This window comes from Marmota flaviventris, chromosome 5 (genome assembly GCF_047511675.1).
Source record: "Marmota flaviventris isolate mMarFla1 chromosome 5, mMarFla1.hap1, whole genome shotgun sequence".
Classification (NCBI taxonomy): Eukaryota; Metazoa; Chordata; class Mammalia; order Rodentia; family Sciuridae; genus Marmota; species Marmota flaviventris.
This window is the reverse complement of record NC_092502.1, coordinates 32,550,019-32,568,518: the sequence shown is the minus strand read 5'-3', so window position 1 is coordinate 32,568,518 and position 18,500 is coordinate 32,550,019. Positions and strand designations below refer to the sequence as shown.

Here is an 18,500-nt window from a genome sequence, read left to right as displayed (position 1 = left end):
ATTTGTCAACTGCCTTACTCTTGCTTTTTTATTGAAAAATATTGCAAATAATGTATTTATGTACATTTTGTAAATAATGTAAAAAAAGTATTTATCCCACAATGAGTATTTAACATTTTTGAATCCTTTTATTCTTTGATTCCTTAATTTTGAATTTCCATGTTTGAATTTGTTTTTTAGCATTAAAAACACTATTTCTTTCAATTGCTTTTGACATGGCAATATGTAATCTCAACCTCTTAGGAATTTCTTTTTTTTTTTTTAGTTGTTGATAGACCTTTATTATTTATTTATTTATATGTGGTGCTGAGAATCGAACCCTGTGCCTCACACATGCCAGGCAAGTGCGCTACCACTGAGCCACAGCCCTAGCCCTCTGGGAATTTCTTATTGTGGTACTTTAAATTTGGTAAAGGCTTAATGTGGCTTAAGTCTGTTGCCCATTTTCATGTCTGAACAAATTTTAACTTGCTTTCCTTTAGTTGTGCAAATAATAGTTTAAAAAAAAAATGACAAGAGGAGATCATGCTCACAGATTTGATTCTCTTGTTGGCTCAGACCTTTGCCAAGATGGAAAACCCCTTTATTTTGGTGGGTAGGTGGTGGTGGTGCAGTAGTGGGAGAGAAAATTATCCCTTTGTGTGTGTGTGTGTGTGTGTGTGTGTGTAAGGTGGGTGAGGAGAAAGGAAAAGTGTCAGGCCTGGTGTGCATCCTTCTTACCAGTGTGGTGTTGCAGCGAGAGGCATCCAAGGGATTTTTATGTAGACTTCCATGGGGTGATTCAGGAACTAAAGGACCTTTCATAATGTTATTTCTAAAGGGAAGGAAATAAAAATTACACATACGTTTCAGCTGCTGTTTGGATAGGAGGTGGGGAACTGACATTGAAGTCTTGCCTCACATCATAGACTACAATTGAATTCCTGATAAATTCAAAAGTTGAAACAAAAAGATTGAGTATTTTCCTAATCTGTGTATGGAAAAAGGCTTTCAAAGCATAAAGTAATAAAAGTTATCACAAAGGAAATGTTGGATACTTTTTTTTTTTTTTAAAAAAATAAAAACTTGCATAGAAGAGGCTGAGGCTGTGGCTCAGCGGTCGAGTGCTCGCCTACACATGTGAGACACTGGGTTTGATCCTCAACACCACATGAAAATAAATAAATAAAATAAAGGTATTATGTCCATCTACAACTACAAATATTAAGGAAAAACTTGCATAGAAAAATAAAACTGGAGGAAGCTAAAAGACTCAATCATTTATGGAAAAAAATTTACTAAAAACTGAAGGAAACAGTGGATAAAGTGTGAGTAGGCAATTTGAAATAGTATGGTTTATAAGTGTGAGGAAAAAAGATTATTTTTTTTTAAAGAGAATTTTAATATTTATTTTTTAGACACAACATCTTTGTATGTGGTGCTGAGGATCGAACCTGGGTCACGCCCAGGCGAGCGCGCTACCGCTTGAGCCACATCCCCAGCCCGGAAAAAAAAAGATTATTGACTTAGAAACTCAAAATAGCAGTGAGATGAAGTTAAATGGATTTCCATTTGTAGATAGGGTGCTTTGGAATGAATTCTGTCAGTCCTTGTGAAAATGTAAATAGCTTATAGACATTTTCTAAATCACATTGGCATTATGTTGCTGATCCATTAAAATTTTATACCTTTTCCCACTAGTTTAATCCTTGTCTAAATTTATATAAGAATGGAAGAAATTTTTTTTTTTTCCTATTTCCTTTTTTTTGCTGTGTTGGGAATTGAGCCCCAGGCCTTGACATGTTAGGAAGTACTCTACCACTGAGCTATATCCCTAGCCCTAAAAATTTATATAATGATCAGGTGTTGATTGTGTGATTGCAGAAAAATTAATTGTGTGTATGTTTGTATTTTTTCAAAAATGTATTTTTAATTGTGATAAAGACACATAACAAAGCTTACTGTGATAACCATTTTTTAGTGTGTAGCACAGTAGCATTAAGTAAGTACACATTTACTATGCCACTGATCTTTGAATCTTTTTTCATATGGCAAAATGAAACTAGTCAGGAGAAGTGATCCACAGCTGTAATCCCAGTTACTTGGGAGGCTGAGGCAGGAGGACTAAAATTTTAAAGGTATGGGGATGTAGCTCAGTGGTAGAGTGCTTCTGGGTTCAATTCCAAGTATGCACTGCAGAAGCAGCTAGCTTTTGAAATTTAAGTTGTATATGTTTTTGTTCCTATTGTTATTTTAGACTTCTCAAGCTGGATTGAAAGATAAAAAGATGGACCAACCACCTCAAGCTAAGAAGGCAAAAGTGAAGACCAGTACTGTGGACCTGCCAATTGAGAATCAGCTGTTATGGCAGATAGACCGAGAGATGCTCAACTTGTACATTGAAAATGAGGTGATTATTTAAAGTCTGTAAGAACAATGAGCTAATGAATTAATATAACCATGATGTTCAGATACTGTTTCTAGAGGTTCTATATATTTTTGGTAGTTTGGATTTTGATAAAATAATTTTGAATTTTTTGGGATAAGGCAAGTTTAAATAATACATCCTATTGTATACCATGTCTTTCTTGCTAAAAGCTCTGCTGTGAGATCCTTGACAATGTCTTTGGTTTGGGGTTGTATTGTTCAAATTGGGCTATAAGTATATTTGTTCCCTAGAGATTGGGATGTTTAAAGTAGTGAGTAATGGAAGTTGGTTAGCAGGAGAAACCACATAGCATTAATAGTAGCACTATTTGCTTATTTCTTCTCCTGTTGTGAGTCAGTGTGAAAACATAGCAGTTCTTTTTAAGAAGAGTGATATGTGATATTTGGGATCCTTGACCCCATTTACTCAATTCATTGAGGTTTCTTATTATGTAATCCCTGGATCTCAGAATAGTTTTATTTTGCAGAATCTTTAGCATTTATATAACATGCATAGTATATCAGAACAGGTCATCTCATGACACTAAGCCTTTTTTTTTTTTTTTCTTCAAATATTGGGGATTGAACTCAAGGGTATTTTACCATTGAGCCACATCCCTAACCCTTTTAATTTGGAGATAGGGTCTCATGTAAGTTGATGTGGCTGACTTGAAACTTTCTTCCCGCTTGCTTCAGACATTGGGATTATGGACATTTGCCACTGTGCCTGGCTGAACCAATTGTTTCTTTTCCCAAATATTTTTTCCTTATTTATTGATTGATTGATTTGAGTGCTGGAAATTGAACTTAAGGCCACTCGACCACTGAGCCACATCCCCAGCCCCATTTTGTGAGTTGCTTAGCACCTCACTTTTGCTGAGACTGGCTTTGAACTTGCAATTTTCCTGCCTCAATGTCCTGAGCCACTGGGATTACAGGCATGCACCACTGCACCTGACATTCATTGTTTTCCTTATTTTTGTGGAGTATCTATATCTTAATATTTTTATTCTCTTTTTCTAAAGTCACACACGAAACTCTGCCTTCTTGATCTTCAAAATTTGTCAAGGACTAGTCTTCCAGCTTCCTTTGGTTGGAGTGATTCAAAGAATTAAAAGGATTTGAGAAGGAATGGATCTTTGTTTTTAAATTTTATTATATGAAAGAGGAAATTGCCTTAGTTGTCTTAAGATCTAATTTGTATTGTTCTCAGGGTAAGATGATCATGCAGGATAAACTGGAGAAGGAGCGGAATGATGCCAAGAATGCAGTAGAAGAATATGTGTATGAAATGAGAGACAAGCTTAGTGGTGAATATGAGAAGTTTGTGAGTGAAGATGTAAGTGTCTGCTGCAATGTTTTACTCTGTCTTCTTGGAACATCTTTAGATGTCTTAGAAGGGAATTCTCTGTGTTTAACAAAATTATTAAAAGTGTGTTTTTTTTTTTGAGGGTGGTGTATAGTTTGTATTTATTATTACAGTATTTCCCAAAGATTAGCCTTTGTACATCATTTCACATGTTCTTTCATTTCTTTTCCCTCTCCAGTACTGGAGATGGAATCCAGTAATGTTAATACCACTGAGCTTTTTATAATTTGAGGCAGGGTCTCACTAAGTTACTGAGGCTGACCTGAAAATTGGTGATCATCCTGCCTCACCTGGGATCCTCCCAAGTACCTGGAATTATAAGCATGTGTCACCCATCCCACCCCCCCATTTTTTGGTGGTACTGGTGATTTAACCCAAGGGCATTGTAGCACCGAGCTCTCACCCCCCCACCTCTTATTTTTTATTTTTTATTTTGAGGCCGGGTCTTACCAAGTTGCTGAGAAAGTTGCTGAGATTGGTCTCAAACTTGCAATCTTCCTGCCTCAGCCTTCTGAATTGCTGAGATTATAGGTTTCTACTACTGTGCTTGGCTCTGTAACCCTGAACCTAGAAAATAAAAAGCTTCTGCCAGCCTTATTTTCTATGTCCCTCATCTCCATACTACTTTATTTTTTTTAAAGCAACTGCCAGATATAGCAATGCAGTTTGTGTCATCAGTGTTTCAACTTTTTTTTTTTTTGGCGAGGGGATAACAGGTCCTTATTTAGTACTTTGTTTAGAGACAGAATCTCACTGATTTGAGAGTTGCTGTTTCTGAGGCTGGCTTTGAGCTCATGGTCTTCCTGCCTCAGCCTCCCAAGCAGCTGGGGTTACAGGCATGGAGGCGCCTGGCCACACTGTTTTGTTTTATTAAATTTATTTTGTTTGATTTTAGTTATTGATTGACCTTTAAATTATTTGTTTTGTGGTTCTGAGGATCGAGCCCAGTGCCTAACATGCTAGGCAAGTTCTCCACCACTGTGCTACCACCTCAGCCCTCAACTGTGTTTTTTTTTTTTAACTTTTAAAAAAAATTTTTTTAGTCGGATACAATATTTTTATGTGGTGCTGAGGATCGAACCCAGTGCCTCATACATGCTAGGCGAGCGCTCTACCTCTTAGCCACATCCCCAGCCCTCAACTGGTCTTTTATTTTTATTGATTGGTTGATTGATTGATTGGTTGAGGTGATGGGAATTGAACCCAGGGCCTTGTGCATGTGAGGCAAGCCTCAACTGGTTTTTGATTGACCTAATTACAAAATATGTATATATATATATATATATATATTTTTTTTTTTTTATCTGTAGGATCGTAACAGTTTTACCTTGAAACTAGAAGATACTGAAAATTGGTTGTATGAAGATGGAGAAGACCAGCCAAAGCAAGTTTATGTAGATAAATTGGCTGAATTAAAAGTAAGTGACTCTTAGAGAGCAGAGGTATCCCCGAGCCTTTAGAGTGTTCAAGGAGAGTAGTTCAAAATGGGGAGGAGAGCACAGGCTGAAAAATATGTTTTGAAGAATTGTACCCTTATGACTTAGGCTCATTATAATCCTCACTTATTTAGAGCCTTATAGCAACAGAATAATTTTTCTGAAAATTGAGTTTTGACTTCCAGTGTTTTATGGAGTTAGATATTTAGTGCATTCTTGAGTTAAAAGACAAGTAAGATATAGTCCTTACCCAAAGGTACTTACTATGTCATTGTTACTTGTAGTTTTCATTCTTTTTTTTTTTCATTAATTTTTAAATATATTTTTTAGTTGTAGGTGGACACAATACCTTTAGTTTGGTTTTATGTGGTGCTGAGGATCAAATCCAGTGCTTCATGCATGCTAGGCAAGCATGCTACCACTGAGCCACAACCCCAGCCCCGTCTTTTTTTTTTTTAAATACTGGGAATTGAACTACACCACTGAACTGCATTCCCAGCACTCTTTTTTTTTTGAGATAGCATCTCACTTAAGTCGCTAATGCTGGCTTCAAATGTGATTCCCCTGCCTCAACCTGCAATAGCTAGGACTACAGTGTGTACCAGTGTGTGTGGCTGTAGTTTTGATTCTTGATAAAAACAAAATGACTAGTTTTGTATTTAAAGAAACTAATTGTTAAACCTTAGGGTTAAAATATAAAGAACTACCCAAGTTAGAGACCTTTTGTTTGGAAAAGGATAGAAATGCACAAGAAGAAACTTTGAACATTTCCTTTTGCTTTTAGCTCAGAATTACTTGGTTTCTTGTGGAACTGGGCTATTACAATTACCCTTTTTAGTGAAATTGCTCAAGGACAGTGCCTGTAGTTTTATATCATTGTGGCAAGCATAGTCAGAGTGCACATGAAGTCCCATTTTGTTTTTGTTCATTTTCTTTGTCTTCTGGAAGAGATGTCAAACACATGAAAGTAGAGACTAATAGTTTCAGCTCTTTGGGCCAATTCTTTTCATCTCTATTTTCACTCCCAGTTGTTTTGAAGCATGTCCTTTTGGTTTGGATTGATCCAGAAACATTTCTGTATGTATTTAAAAGAAAATAGAACTTCATTCTGTATCATTATCTTGCCTAAAAAGTTTCTTAAGATCACCACAGTATTCCATTTTCAAGTTCCATTGTTTCATACATGATTATGTTTTAGTTAGGATCTAAATTGGTCCATACATTTTGTTGGTATGTCTCTTAAATCTGGTTTTGTAGTTCTCCTTCCACTGTTCTTTCCCCTTATTTATTTAATGAAGAGTTGGATCATTTGTCCTATAGACCCCTCCCCCCAATCCCCATCTGGACTTTGCTGATTTTCCTCTCCACAGTGGTATTTACATTGTCTGGTAAAGTGATGTTTAGATGTAGAGGCTTCATCAGATTCAGGTGTTGCTCATTTTTAATTAAAAAAAAAATATCATTTTTGGCAATAAACTTCCTATTCAGTGTGTACAATGTCTACTAGGAGGCAAGTAATTTTTGGTTGTGTTTTGATAATTAGGACATACTGGTTGACTCTACATGAGACAATGTTGAAGAATATTCGCTCCAGTCTGAGCAGCCTAATATTTCCAGTGGTGTGGAGAAGCATATCTAACTTGTATATTTATATCCCTTGATATACATAAATGTACTTTAACTCATAATCAATGTTAGTCATAATAGAAACAGTACAACTCTGATAATTTAAGCTTCCCTGTGAAGAATTTGTTTATTCTTTTTTAAGAATTTAGGTCAACCTATTAAGACACGGTTTCAGGAATCTGAAGAAAGACCAAAATTATTTGAAGAACTAGGGAAACAGATTCAGCAGTATATGAAAATAATCAGCTCTTTCAAAAACAAGGTACTCTGCAACCCACCCCCAGTCCCTTTCTCTAATCTTACTTACCTTGGTTGTCACAATTTGAGACATTTTACCTGCCAGTTTTGCTATTGTTCTCAACTCTCATTTAACAATATTTTCTTTCATTTTAGATGTTATTGTGTAATGTTTTATAGACTCTTATAAAAACTATAGGATTTGCTACTTCTCTTTAGTAGGTGGAATCTGGGGTTGAGAAGTATTGTTTAGTTTCCTTTTTTTTTTGCTATAAAATGCATCTTCTGCATTAGACTTAAGATTCTCTGTTTGGGGGCTGGGTTGTAACTCAGTGGTAGAGCACTTGCCTGGTACACATGAGGCGCTGGATTTGATTCTTAGCATCACATAAGAAAAAAAATAAATAAAAGGTATTTAAAAAAAAAAAGATGCTGTGTCCTGAGAACATATCTGCATTGTGATTTTGTGTTTTAGGCAGATGTCGTGTCTCGACAGTTAATTTATTAAAAGAGTTTTTGAGTACTATATGATATGCACTCCATAAATAGCCCATTGAGTCCATATAGGTGGTTTTATCAACATTTATAAGTAACTTCCAACAACTTTAAGCCTCACCTTCCTTAAACAGGACCCCAGGTAAATAATATGGGACAGCTGAGATTCAGTCCAAAGTCTCACTCCAAAATTAGCATTTTAACCTTACTGTATTCCAGGCTCTTCCATTTATTTATTACTTACTTACTTAAACTTATTTATTTTTGGTGGTGGTAGGGGGTCAAACCAAGTGCTTCATGTGTGTCAGGTAAGCCCTTTACCACTGAGTTCTATTCTTAGCCCTACTCCAGGTTTTTGTTGTTTTGTTAGTGTAAGGAACTTCTTAAAAAAAAAAAAAACCCAAACATTTTTTTCTTTGAAAGATCTTTAAAAATTTATATTTAATTATTATTTTTGTTCCAGAGTAACATGTTTAAACCTCAGCTTTCATTTCTCTTAAAGTGTAAATTTACATGTGAAATTATTTTCAGAAGATTTTGCATAAAATGTGCATCATTTATATCAATGAAGCCTTTTAGCTGCCTTCTTGTAGATATTCTTGGCCTTCAAATCTTTTTCCTTAAGGTTTAAATAATTAAAGTTTTTTTTACTGTCTACTTAGTGCTAAAAGTGCTTCATTTTTTGAAAGATGGTACCTGTTTAAAAGATGGTGAAGAACTAGGCAGTTTTTGGGACGTGGGTATTATGCCTTGATACTCATCTGACTACCTGCTGGTTGGTTATAGGAGGACCAGTATGACCATTTGGATGCTGCTGATGTGGCAAAGGTAGAAAAGAGCACCAATGAGGCGATGGAGTGGATGAATAACAAGCTGAATCTGCAGAATAAGCAGAGTCTGACCATGGATCCTGTTGTCAAGACAAAAGAGATTGAAGCTAAAATTAAGGTAATTCATGACTTTCAATGTTTAAGTCTTGTCAGCTTTGTTGGTACTAATAGTCCTCAAGTGACATTTGTCATTGTCACATTTTGGTTTGGGGATTGAGTGAGAACGGGTGAACGTGGGTTTAGCATGTCATATGAAAATTTAAGAAACCATTTTTTTCTCTTCCATTCTAGGAGCTGACAAGTATGTGTAACCCTATAATTTCAAAGCCCAAACCCAAAGTGGAACCTCCAAAAGAGGAACAAAAAAATGCAGAGCAGAATGGACCAGTGGACGGACAAGGAGATAGCCCAGGCCCCCAGGCTGCTGAGCAGGGTGCAGACACAGCTGTGCCTTCGGATTCAGACAAGAAGCTTCCTGAAATGGACATTGATTGATTCCTACACTTGTTTATATTAAAACAGACTATTATAAAGCTTTAAGTTGTCAACTTTGTTCTAAATATCAACTAGAGCAAGTGAATACTGGAGATTTCTTAGTCAGTTTTTAGGGAATTTGGGGGTGGGGTGGGGGATATAGGTAATGTACGGAGCATTTTGACTTCTAAATAGTTAGATACAGAAATTAAGTGCATTGTATCTTTTTTCATAATGGTACTATTTAGAAGCCCAGTTAGTCTTACTGAGCTTATGCTTCACTCCTTTTATGTTTAATCATGCTTCTTCAAAATAAGTTTATTTTGGAAAGTTGAGCTGCAGCAAAAGCTATAACTAGCTATCAAGCTGGCTTTTCATTATGACATTCATGGTAGGAGCTCTAATTATGCTTCAAAAATCTGTTGTGGACATTGCCAGAAAGACTTTCTGCCTGGTGTGGGGTTAGGGTGGGCGCTCCCTCTGTTCCTGAGCAGGCCAGAGCGTGGTCTGGTGTGGATTAATGTAGGGGAGCAACAAAGGCACACTGATCTTCACCCTTCCCTTCCATCCCAGCCCCACCCTCATCCTTCCTCCCAAGGAAAGAGCTCCTATTACAAATGGCATGGCTGCTTTTGGGATAGAGAACCCCCTCGCTGGGAGCAAATTGCAAACAGAATTTTAGACTTGGAGGTGCTTCTTTAAAGTCTGTTCACTAACACCTAGAGCATCAAAGTCTAAATAATTTTCTCTTTAGAAGATGTACTGTTGAATATAGGCATGGTAAATTAAACTGAGGAATTGATCCTTGCTCATTATGGTATAAAGATTTGTATCCTGGCCTGTTAGTGAGAGATGTTCTGTGTAAACTCGAGGTATAGTTTGAACTCCCAGGATAAAAGTAAAAAGTTCTTTTTGGCTCATACACAGTCCACTTGTGTGTTAAGTATTAATATCTGTCATGAATCTGCCAATTTGTATGTGTTAAACAGATGACAGATCATTTAAAAAACAAAAATACACTGGATTGTACTGGATGAGTCTGAAACAAATGAGTGTTAAACAATATGCCCATGTTAGAGCAACACCTCCTTAACTTTAGCTAATGTCAGGAGCACCAAAGCATTCCTCTGACTGCTTTTTGGGGCAGTGTGGATAGGAGCAAGGCGTTTTGGAAACTTCAAGGGAAGCCTATATTAGAGGCTAGAGCTGGTTCCTCCTGCCTATAAACTGTTACAAGCTTTGTTGATTATGTTTTGTATCTTTGTAATAACTGATATTCTGTATAACAGAGTGCCTCTCTGTTAGTTTTGCCCTATGTTGTTAGAACCAAGACTATACCTGCATAGTAGGAATAAATTTCTGTCCATCTCTGTGCAGAAAGGTTTTTAAATGTTAGAGCTCTAAAGTGCTGTAGAGATGATTGCTGGGAGAGGAGGAGGGGGAAGTTGGGTTAATGTGATGTGTAAGCGTCCCTCACAGTACAAGGACTGTGTTCCAAAGCACTGGGGCCCTATTCCTAAACTCGGTTTTCTCGTCCTGCTGCAAGAGTTCCAGCTGACCTGCTGTAAGGCCATGAGCTATTTGAGATGCTGATGCAGGATTACATCAAGTCTGATGCAACTCAGTCCTTAATGACCATTTCTTCTAAACCTTGTGTGTATGGGGGGTAAGGGCTTGGGTGTTGGGATGGGGATGAATTTGAAGTTTAAAACTAGGAATAGGATGGCATGGTCTGCTTGCTCTCTGTTTAGACAGGCTTTAAGACCAACTTGATATACATGGAGGCAGGCCAGAAAGTGGTTATTGATGACTTGTATACAGACAAGCATTTTCCAAGTTGCGTTATCCAAATTTGTTAAAACTCCAGGTCACGTTCTTACACTGAGAAAAACATTCAGTAAACATGAGACAAGTTTAGGAAAAAACTAATAAAAGAAACCTGTCTTACACTCAGAGGAATTGTTTTCTTAATTTCATAATGCAGGCTGGCGTGTGTGTGTGTGTGTGTGTGTGTGTGTGTGTGCGTGCGCGTGCGTGTGCGCGCATTTTCTTGTGCTCCTGTGTATCTGAGTTTAAAAAAAACTTGAGCAGAGGCCTCTTGGCTGAATTCCAGTTAACCTCCTGGAGACCTCTTCCCTGAAGAGTAACAGTCATGGTGATAAGTTGCTTCTTTTCATGTCTCAGTTCTCCCCTCTTCGCCCAGTTTCTCTGATGTAGGAATACTTATCTTGTCCCTGCAAATCATCCTTATTTGAGGATTTTGACAATAGAAGGTGATGATGGTGCATTAAGGTAAGTGCTAGACTGATAGATAACCTAAGAATAGGTGCTAGCCCAGAGTGTTGGTGACTATTGCTTGCCACTGGGCATGTGTTGGGGTGTGTGTGTGGGGATGTTGGGGGGTGGAGGGGTGTGAGGGGGTGGGTGGTGGTGGTGGTGGTGGTGGTGGTGGTGATGGGTATGGAAAGGGGATGTAGCCATCAGAAGAGAACCCAATTGCTAAGTCGTGGGCCATAGATGTTCTGTGGAATCAGGCCCTTTATACTGTCCTGGTTCCATGGTTCTGCTAGGAGCAACTTTTTCATCCAGGCCTGTTTCAGTCATGTGCCTTAAGAAACCTGTCCGGCAGGTTATGGTTTTCTTCTGAAGCTCTGTCCTTGGGAGAAGATGAATCCTTGGTAGCATGAGTGGGAAACCTGGTCAAGCTAGCTAGTGGTGAATACAGCAAAGCTGTCTTACAGGAGTATTGGGAACACCTGAAAAGATGAGGGCCATCAGTGTCTCTACATGGTGCTGTGGAAGAGGCTGTTGGTGACAAAGCAAGGCCTAGCATGAAGTCACACAGTGGGATCACTTAAGCTCACTGACTTTGAGAGTGGGGTTGGTGAGTATCCGCACAGAGGTCTTGGACTGGTGGCATGTGGAAGGCTTTTTCAAGCATGAAAGTTGGCTTTGGAGGAGGTAGTGGAAAGGACAGATTGAGTTCTGTGGGTTGGTGGGGCAGTTCAAATCTTTAAAACAGGACTGATGGGATGTTTCAGGAAGCTCCTGGAATGTATATAGGAGATAGGCTTGGGAATTTGGAGGTGTGGGGCTTTTACAATAGCGCACATTTGAGGGGACAAGCCAAGCAAATGGGAAAATGGTCTTTTATTTGGAAGAGGGAAGATGACAGCCCAGCTCTCTCTCAGTTGGTTGTAGAAGATGAGTAGCAGTTACCTGGGGTAGTGGTGAGGAAACAGGGACCTAATGATGGCTTTTTTTTTTTTTTTTTTTTTGGTGGTGCTGGGGATTGAACCCAGGACCTCATACCTGAGAAACACTACCACAGCATGGTTTTTGTTGCTTAACCTTGGTAGACAGTACATTTGATGTATCTAGATTATTTTAAGTGACATTAACAGATGTTCATTAAATTTTACACAAGGAATGTAGGTTATAACATTGCATAGCCTCCCATGTTTGGAAAGAAGATGAAATACATTTTCCTCAGAAAGCCAGAAGGATGCTTCCAAATGAAGTGATTTCCTCTTCAGGGTGGGATTGTGGGTGGTTTCTGATTGTATATTCTTGCTGCTGTATGTTCTCTAAGATTAACAAGCATTTAGGAATTTTATAATATTGAGATTAGCACAGGTACTGGGGTTGTAGCTCAGTGGTAGAGTACTTGCTTAGCATTCATTAGGCCCTAGGTTTAATCCCCAGCACTACAAAAATATAAAATTAGTTCACAAAGAACTCCCAGCTTCAAACCTGGAATAAAAGCTGTCATGTGGCGCTTTAAGTCTGTAGGGGCTATGGGAGATATTGGTGGCATTTTGGGTAAGACTGAGTAGTTGTACAGGATGGAGATGAGAGAGACTGAAGCTCCTGGTGGGCGTGGAAGGAAGCCTCAGGGCTGGATCTGTGATTCTGGTTTAGGGAGTCCTGTGTCAGGAAGAGGAAGTGTTGTCTTTCTTGGAAGAAGGAGCAGAGCGTAAACCAGTAGGATGGGAGGTTGAGACAGTAGAGTGGCAGTGACCAGCAGGGTTAGATGATGGGGGAGTGGTTTCAAAAGGGTGGGAGTTGGGTGGACTTTTGGGGCTTGAGGTGAACCTAAAGGTACTAAACTGGACAAGAAGCTTGACCTGGTGGGAATGGGGAACCAGTTTGGGGAAGGAGTTTGGGCAGTATACTATGCTCACAGTTGTGGGTACACAGGGATAGTTACCACTAGTTATCTGAAGACCATGGGAGTTGGTCTTGGACTGCCATCCCTGCCATGGCTCCAGATTAAGGCATCCCTGGGATATGACCTTCAAACCTGAGTCCTGAGACCGTCCTTATGAATTGAATGAGGTGATTTTTTTTTTTTTTTAATGGCTCTGGGAATTGAGCCTGCTCCATCAGTAAGATACATTCCCAGCCCTTTCTATTGCTGAGACAGGGTCTTGCTAAGTTGCCCAGGCTGGCCTTGAATTTGGGATCATCCTGCCTTTTGAGTTGCTAGGGCTACAGATGTGTGCTCCTGGCTAGTAAACTAGTAAATGATTTTTTTTTTTTTTTTGGAATGGTGATTAAACCCAGAGGTGCTGAGTTACATCTGCAGTCCTTTTTATTTTTTAAAAATATTTTTTAGTTGTAGTTGGACACAATAGCTTTATTTTATTTACTTTTATGTGGTGCTGAGGATCGAACCCAGGGCCTTGAATGTGTTAGGTGAGCGCTCTACCGCTGAGCCACAACCCCAACCTCTTATTTTTTATTTCGAGACATGGTCTCGCTAAGTTGTTTAGGGTCTCTAAGTTGCTGAAGTTGGCCTCAAACTTGATCCTCTTGCCTTGGCTTCCTGAGTTCTGGATCATAGGTGTGCACCACCATGCCCAGCTAGTGACTTCTTAAGCATCAGTTCAAAAGCTAAGATGGATAGGATGTCCAATCAGGAGCAACACATCCAGGAGAAAAAGGAAGGTGTATGTTTTAGGTAGCTCAGGTAAGGGAAAGCCTTCGATGATGTTAAATACATGACGCCTTACTGATTTGCCCAATATCTCTGGGCAAGTGCCAGGTTAATTCTGATCCTTATGTTCGGTTTTGGTACATCCTGGCAGGACAGAGCAAGTAGAGGATGTTTACTTGTAATCCTTTGGTGGAATTTGCAAGGTTCAAGCCTAAAACACAGAGTAAATCAGAGACTATAGAAAGCCATATTTGTATTGGGCCTTTTCCACAAGTTGTATCTGGGCTTGTATCCTTTGAGGGCCAGATGGACTGTTAGATTTGGCGTCTTGGATCAATGGAGGGAGAGAGAACACTTAAACTGCTTTTCTTATCACAAGGTAGCAGGCCTTTACCCACCACATGTTGAAGGTCTTACATTAATTGCTTTTTTCTACATGCACTTTGAAACCTAAAACTTTGGTCTATTATTAGATTAGACTTTGCTAATGCTTGGGGAACAAAGAGCTGGGAACATTTGGAAGACCCTCTCAGTGGCTCAGCTTCCAAGATGTAAATCCCAGCAAAGTATCCTGAGGATGAGCTGGATGAATAGATGTGCCAGAAAACAGTGGTGTCTATGATAGAGTATCAGCCATACCAGTGGGGAGATTTCTAGGACAAGAGTGAGGTTGCCATAAGGAGTAGGTGAGCTGCATGGGATAAGTCTTGAAAAATGGAGAAGGCCAGACAGTGGTCAGGAAAGGCCTTTCCTTTGTGACTGGTCCTTAGTCTTCAGCCTACAACTGCAAGAAGGACTCCACTATGTTTCCAGCTGCCTCCCTGCAACCCACATGAATCATGGAATAATGGAGAAGGCACTGAGTGAACATTGGAATGCAGAAATGCGGTATTTTCAGTGAGGAAAAATCAGAACATTAGAATTCTTGAAATCATCTCTCTACCTTCTGGATGAGGAAATGGCCAAAATTGGTGAACACAAAGCTAGTGGATGGTAGAGCCAGGAATCCTCATGCCAGGAGGTTTCTGAGAGCTAACCTTCTGGAAAGTTGTGTGACTAGATTATGGGACTTTTGCTTTCCAAAAGTCTTGCCCTGTATATAGCATTATAGTAATCCTCACTTATCTGGGGTGGGGTGGGTGGTGGTGGTGGAGATATGTTCCAAGACCCAGTGGTTGCTTGAAATCATAGATAGTACTAAATCCCCATATGTACTGTTTTTTTTTCCTGTACATACATACCTGTGATAAAATTTATAGAGACAGGAAGAGATTAACAACTATATCCAGACAGTTGATCTCAAAACCGGATGGCTCCATGTGACAGTAAGCATTTACAGCATACATATTCTGGGCAGTATTAAACATGACAGTGTGAGATTTCACCATACTACTCAGAATGGTGTGCAATTTAAAAGTTATTTCTGGAATTTTCCATTCAATATTTTGAGACCATGGTTGACTGTGGGTGACTGAACCCCTGGAGGGTGAAACAATGGGTAAGAAGGTCTACTGTACTTGTTCCCTAAGAATCTGATGTCTCTCTTTCAGCCAGTTGTGATTTGGTCTTTGGTGAGCTGCAGTATTGATGCTGCCACGTGGGGGTGCCATTGCTTTTCCTTTGTCATGGTGTCTGTCCTGGAGGTCAGAATTGGAGAGTAAGTAGTTCAGACTTCATGAGGAGCCCCAGAAGTTTGGAGAACAGAGACAACCATGTTTTCTCTTTCAGGGTGGCTAAAAACCAAAATAGATAGGGCTTAACAGACCTTAAGCTAGAAAAGTGGGGGTGTTTGCTTCTAACCCCTTAGGCCCTTACCACTCAAAGTGTGGCATCACTGGTTATAAAAGAAGGTTTTAGAACTGACTTCAGACGTTGAGAGACACCCAGCCCAGTGCTTCTCAAACTCACCAGCAAATCTTGTTAAAATGTAGATCTGATCCAGCAGGTCCAAGTGGGACCTGGGAGTGCACGGTGCTCACAAGTGCCCAGGGGGTTGATGATCATGGACTACATTTTGATGCGAAAAGACAACCTTTATGATCCTCAGTTTTTCCATGTAGAGAATTGGGACAGCACCAGTGCTGTCATCACATAAGATGATGGATGTGGGAGTTGTAACTCCCTTTGAAGGGTAAGGAGTGGCTGACTCAGGTATAAGGAATTGACTTATCACAACTTCCAGGGCTTCAGAAGAAACTTCTTTCTTGTCCTTACCAATCCAGGGGCCTGGGCTCTGGAGGAACAGTGTTGAAGGAATGGGGATGCACTATGTCCTCCCTTGTGCATGGTCACTAGCCCCTGGACTAACACATGAATTTGTCCTACCTGGTGCTAGAGGTCCCACTGTTCTTTTTGAGTCAGGTTTGATTCTATTAGTGCCAGAGGTGGACAGGGACAAGATCTGTCTCTACAGGACAGGAATCTCTAGATGTAAATGGAGAGGCCCAGAAGGCAGCTGCTGCAGAGGAAGAGAAGCCACTTTGGGACTCCCGGGTTAGATGGGAGCATCCAGATGTCCAGGTTGGTTTCCTTCCCTGGCCTCATGGTAGAGTACCCAGGTCTGAGTGACAGGAAAGAGACAAGATTTCCTGGTATATGGGGGTTTGTAGGCCTTCTCCACACCCTTTCCCATCCATTTAAAGAGGACTGCCTTCTGGTATTGGTCACTGTCTCAAAGTTCTGTCTTGACAGCCCTTCCAGGTCCCTGTAATGCCAACTCAGGAGAATAGACAGAAGAGACAAAACCCGAGAAGCAGGGACACAAGGGGCGGGAGGAATCTCCCTGTGCTCAACTCCCAGGCTCTCCTTTTCAAACTAGAGGGTGGCGCTGTGGCATGCAGGGGTCCTCACAGTCTTCCATGTTCCCAGGTGAGGCATCCATATTGAGCAATTTCTATTAAACCAGATTCAGCATTTCAGCCTGCTCTGTATAGCTTTTAAGGACATTTTGAAAAGAAGCCCTAAATTGGAGGTAACTCACAAACAGCACTATCTCTTAATGAAATTGCTTCCTGTTCATTTGAGTTTTCAAAATAAGTGGCTCCTGACAATCTGGCATGGCTGTGATGGTACCCCCCTTGACCGACAACAGGGGGCTGGTGCAGAACTAGGAGCTGAAGATTTTCTGGCCCAGGTGCAACCATCAGAAGGGATCCTGTGGTTATGACAGAGGGAGAACCTAAATCACTTATTGGCTTTTGCCTTCCATAAACATTCTCTGAGCAGCCATGGGGTTCTGCCTTGGCCTGGTGAGTCAGATGTCAACAGGGCTCAGAGCTGGCTTCCTGCAGCTCTTAGTCTAATGGGGACTACAAATAAGTAGGTAACTGACTATAATCATAGAGGGAGCTTTGGAGAGGCCTGGGGAGGAGGCCAGGAGATGAGAAGTAAAGGATGCCTAAGAGTAAAGAGAGGGTTTGGGGAGGAGCTGGGGACAGCTAAACCAGGCATAGACAAATAGCTTGGGGAGGAAATTTCAGGGCAAAGAATGGCTGGAGAAGAAGCTGACAAATGCTGGCTAGCATCCACCCCTTAGAGGCTGCCAGTGGGCGGAGCCATAGGAAGCACCTCCCCTTGCCATTTCTTTAAAAAGGGTAGGAGGTTTTGCTCTTGGGAAAAGGACCTTTGAAATCAAGATGATGAATCTTATTAGAGATAGGAGTGGTGATAAGCAAGGTTAGGTTACAGGAAGGGTCAAAAGGGTTCCTCAGTGGGTCTATAAAGCAAGGAGGAATCTGACCTTGCCCTGGTCCCTGTAGCTCAAGGACAAGGGTGTGTGTGCATGGAGAGAGCTGACCCGCAATGCCTGGTCCTCACTAGACTAGGCAGAATTCAGTAGGTGTACACAACCTATTGGCTGCCTGTGGGCTATAGGGTCTGGCTTTGGGGCTGTGTGAATTCCTGGTGCCCTTTTTTTTTTTTTTTTGTACTAGGGATTGAATTTAGGGGCACTTGGCCACTGAGCCACATACACAGCCCTATTTTGTATTTTTATTTAGAGACAGGGTCTAACTGAGTTGCTTAATTCCTTACTTTTATGTGCACTGCTCCTGGTGCCCTTTGTAGGGCACAGTAGTAAGTTATCCATGTAAGTTGCATCCAGGGGAGGCCAGAAGTACTTGGGGAGGGAATTCCTGGGGCTCAGAATGCTTGTGTTTTTAACACTGAGACAAAGCACTCACATTTGTACCTGAACTAAGGCCCTTGATATTTTCCTGAGGGCTTAGGTAAGCTATAGTAAATTTTCAAGCTAGAACCTAGTAAGAAGGGTCTGGTTTGCATTGCAGTGGGTCCTGGCTTTGTGGGAAGGGAGAGGAGGAATCAGCCTGGCAGCTGGAGGCTGGTGAAGAGCTGGGGTCTAGTGGGTAGTTTGCTGTGGGGCCAGAGCCCAGGGCCTTATCTTTGGGATAGAGTGATCCAGGATCAGGGGACTCAATGGAGAGAGTGAAGGGGCAAAGAGAGTGGCCAGGGCTTATGCTCAGGTTTCTGCGGTTAAATGGGGGCTCCGATGTACTATGGGTAGAATCAGAGGGGTCTGGTTTTTAGGATCTATAACATTTCATATAGGGTGGCAGGGTCGGGCTCAGAGCTCAGTGGTTTCTGAGATTATTTATACTTGCTCAACTATCTGTCTATCTTTTTATTCATCTATTTATTTTTGTGGTACTGGAGGTTTAACCCAGGAGTGC

General features: G+C 40.5%; 1 protein-coding gene across 1 annotated transcript in view; it reads left to right on the top strand.

Moving 5' to 3' along the window:
• The window catches only part of Hspa4 (heat shock protein family A (Hsp70) member 4), a 45,366-nt gene extending 34,540 nt beyond the window's left edge, over positions 1–10,826 (top strand). Inside the window, exons 14-19 of the mRNA XM_027949579.2 lie at positions 2,237–2,389; positions 3,620–3,745; positions 5,086–5,193; positions 6,980–7,099; positions 8,356–8,517; positions 8,691–10,826. Of these exons, the coding sequence (XP_027805380.1) occupies positions 2,237–2,389; positions 3,620–3,745; positions 5,086–5,193; positions 6,980–7,099; positions 8,356–8,517; positions 8,691–8,894 (873 nt within the window). The 3' untranslated portion in view covers positions 8,895–10,826. The remainder of the gene's footprint in view (positions 1–2,236; positions 2,390–3,619; positions 3,746–5,085; positions 5,194–6,979; positions 7,100–8,355; positions 8,518–8,690) is intronic.
• The last annotated feature ends 7,674 nt before the right edge of the window (positions 10,827–18,500 follow it).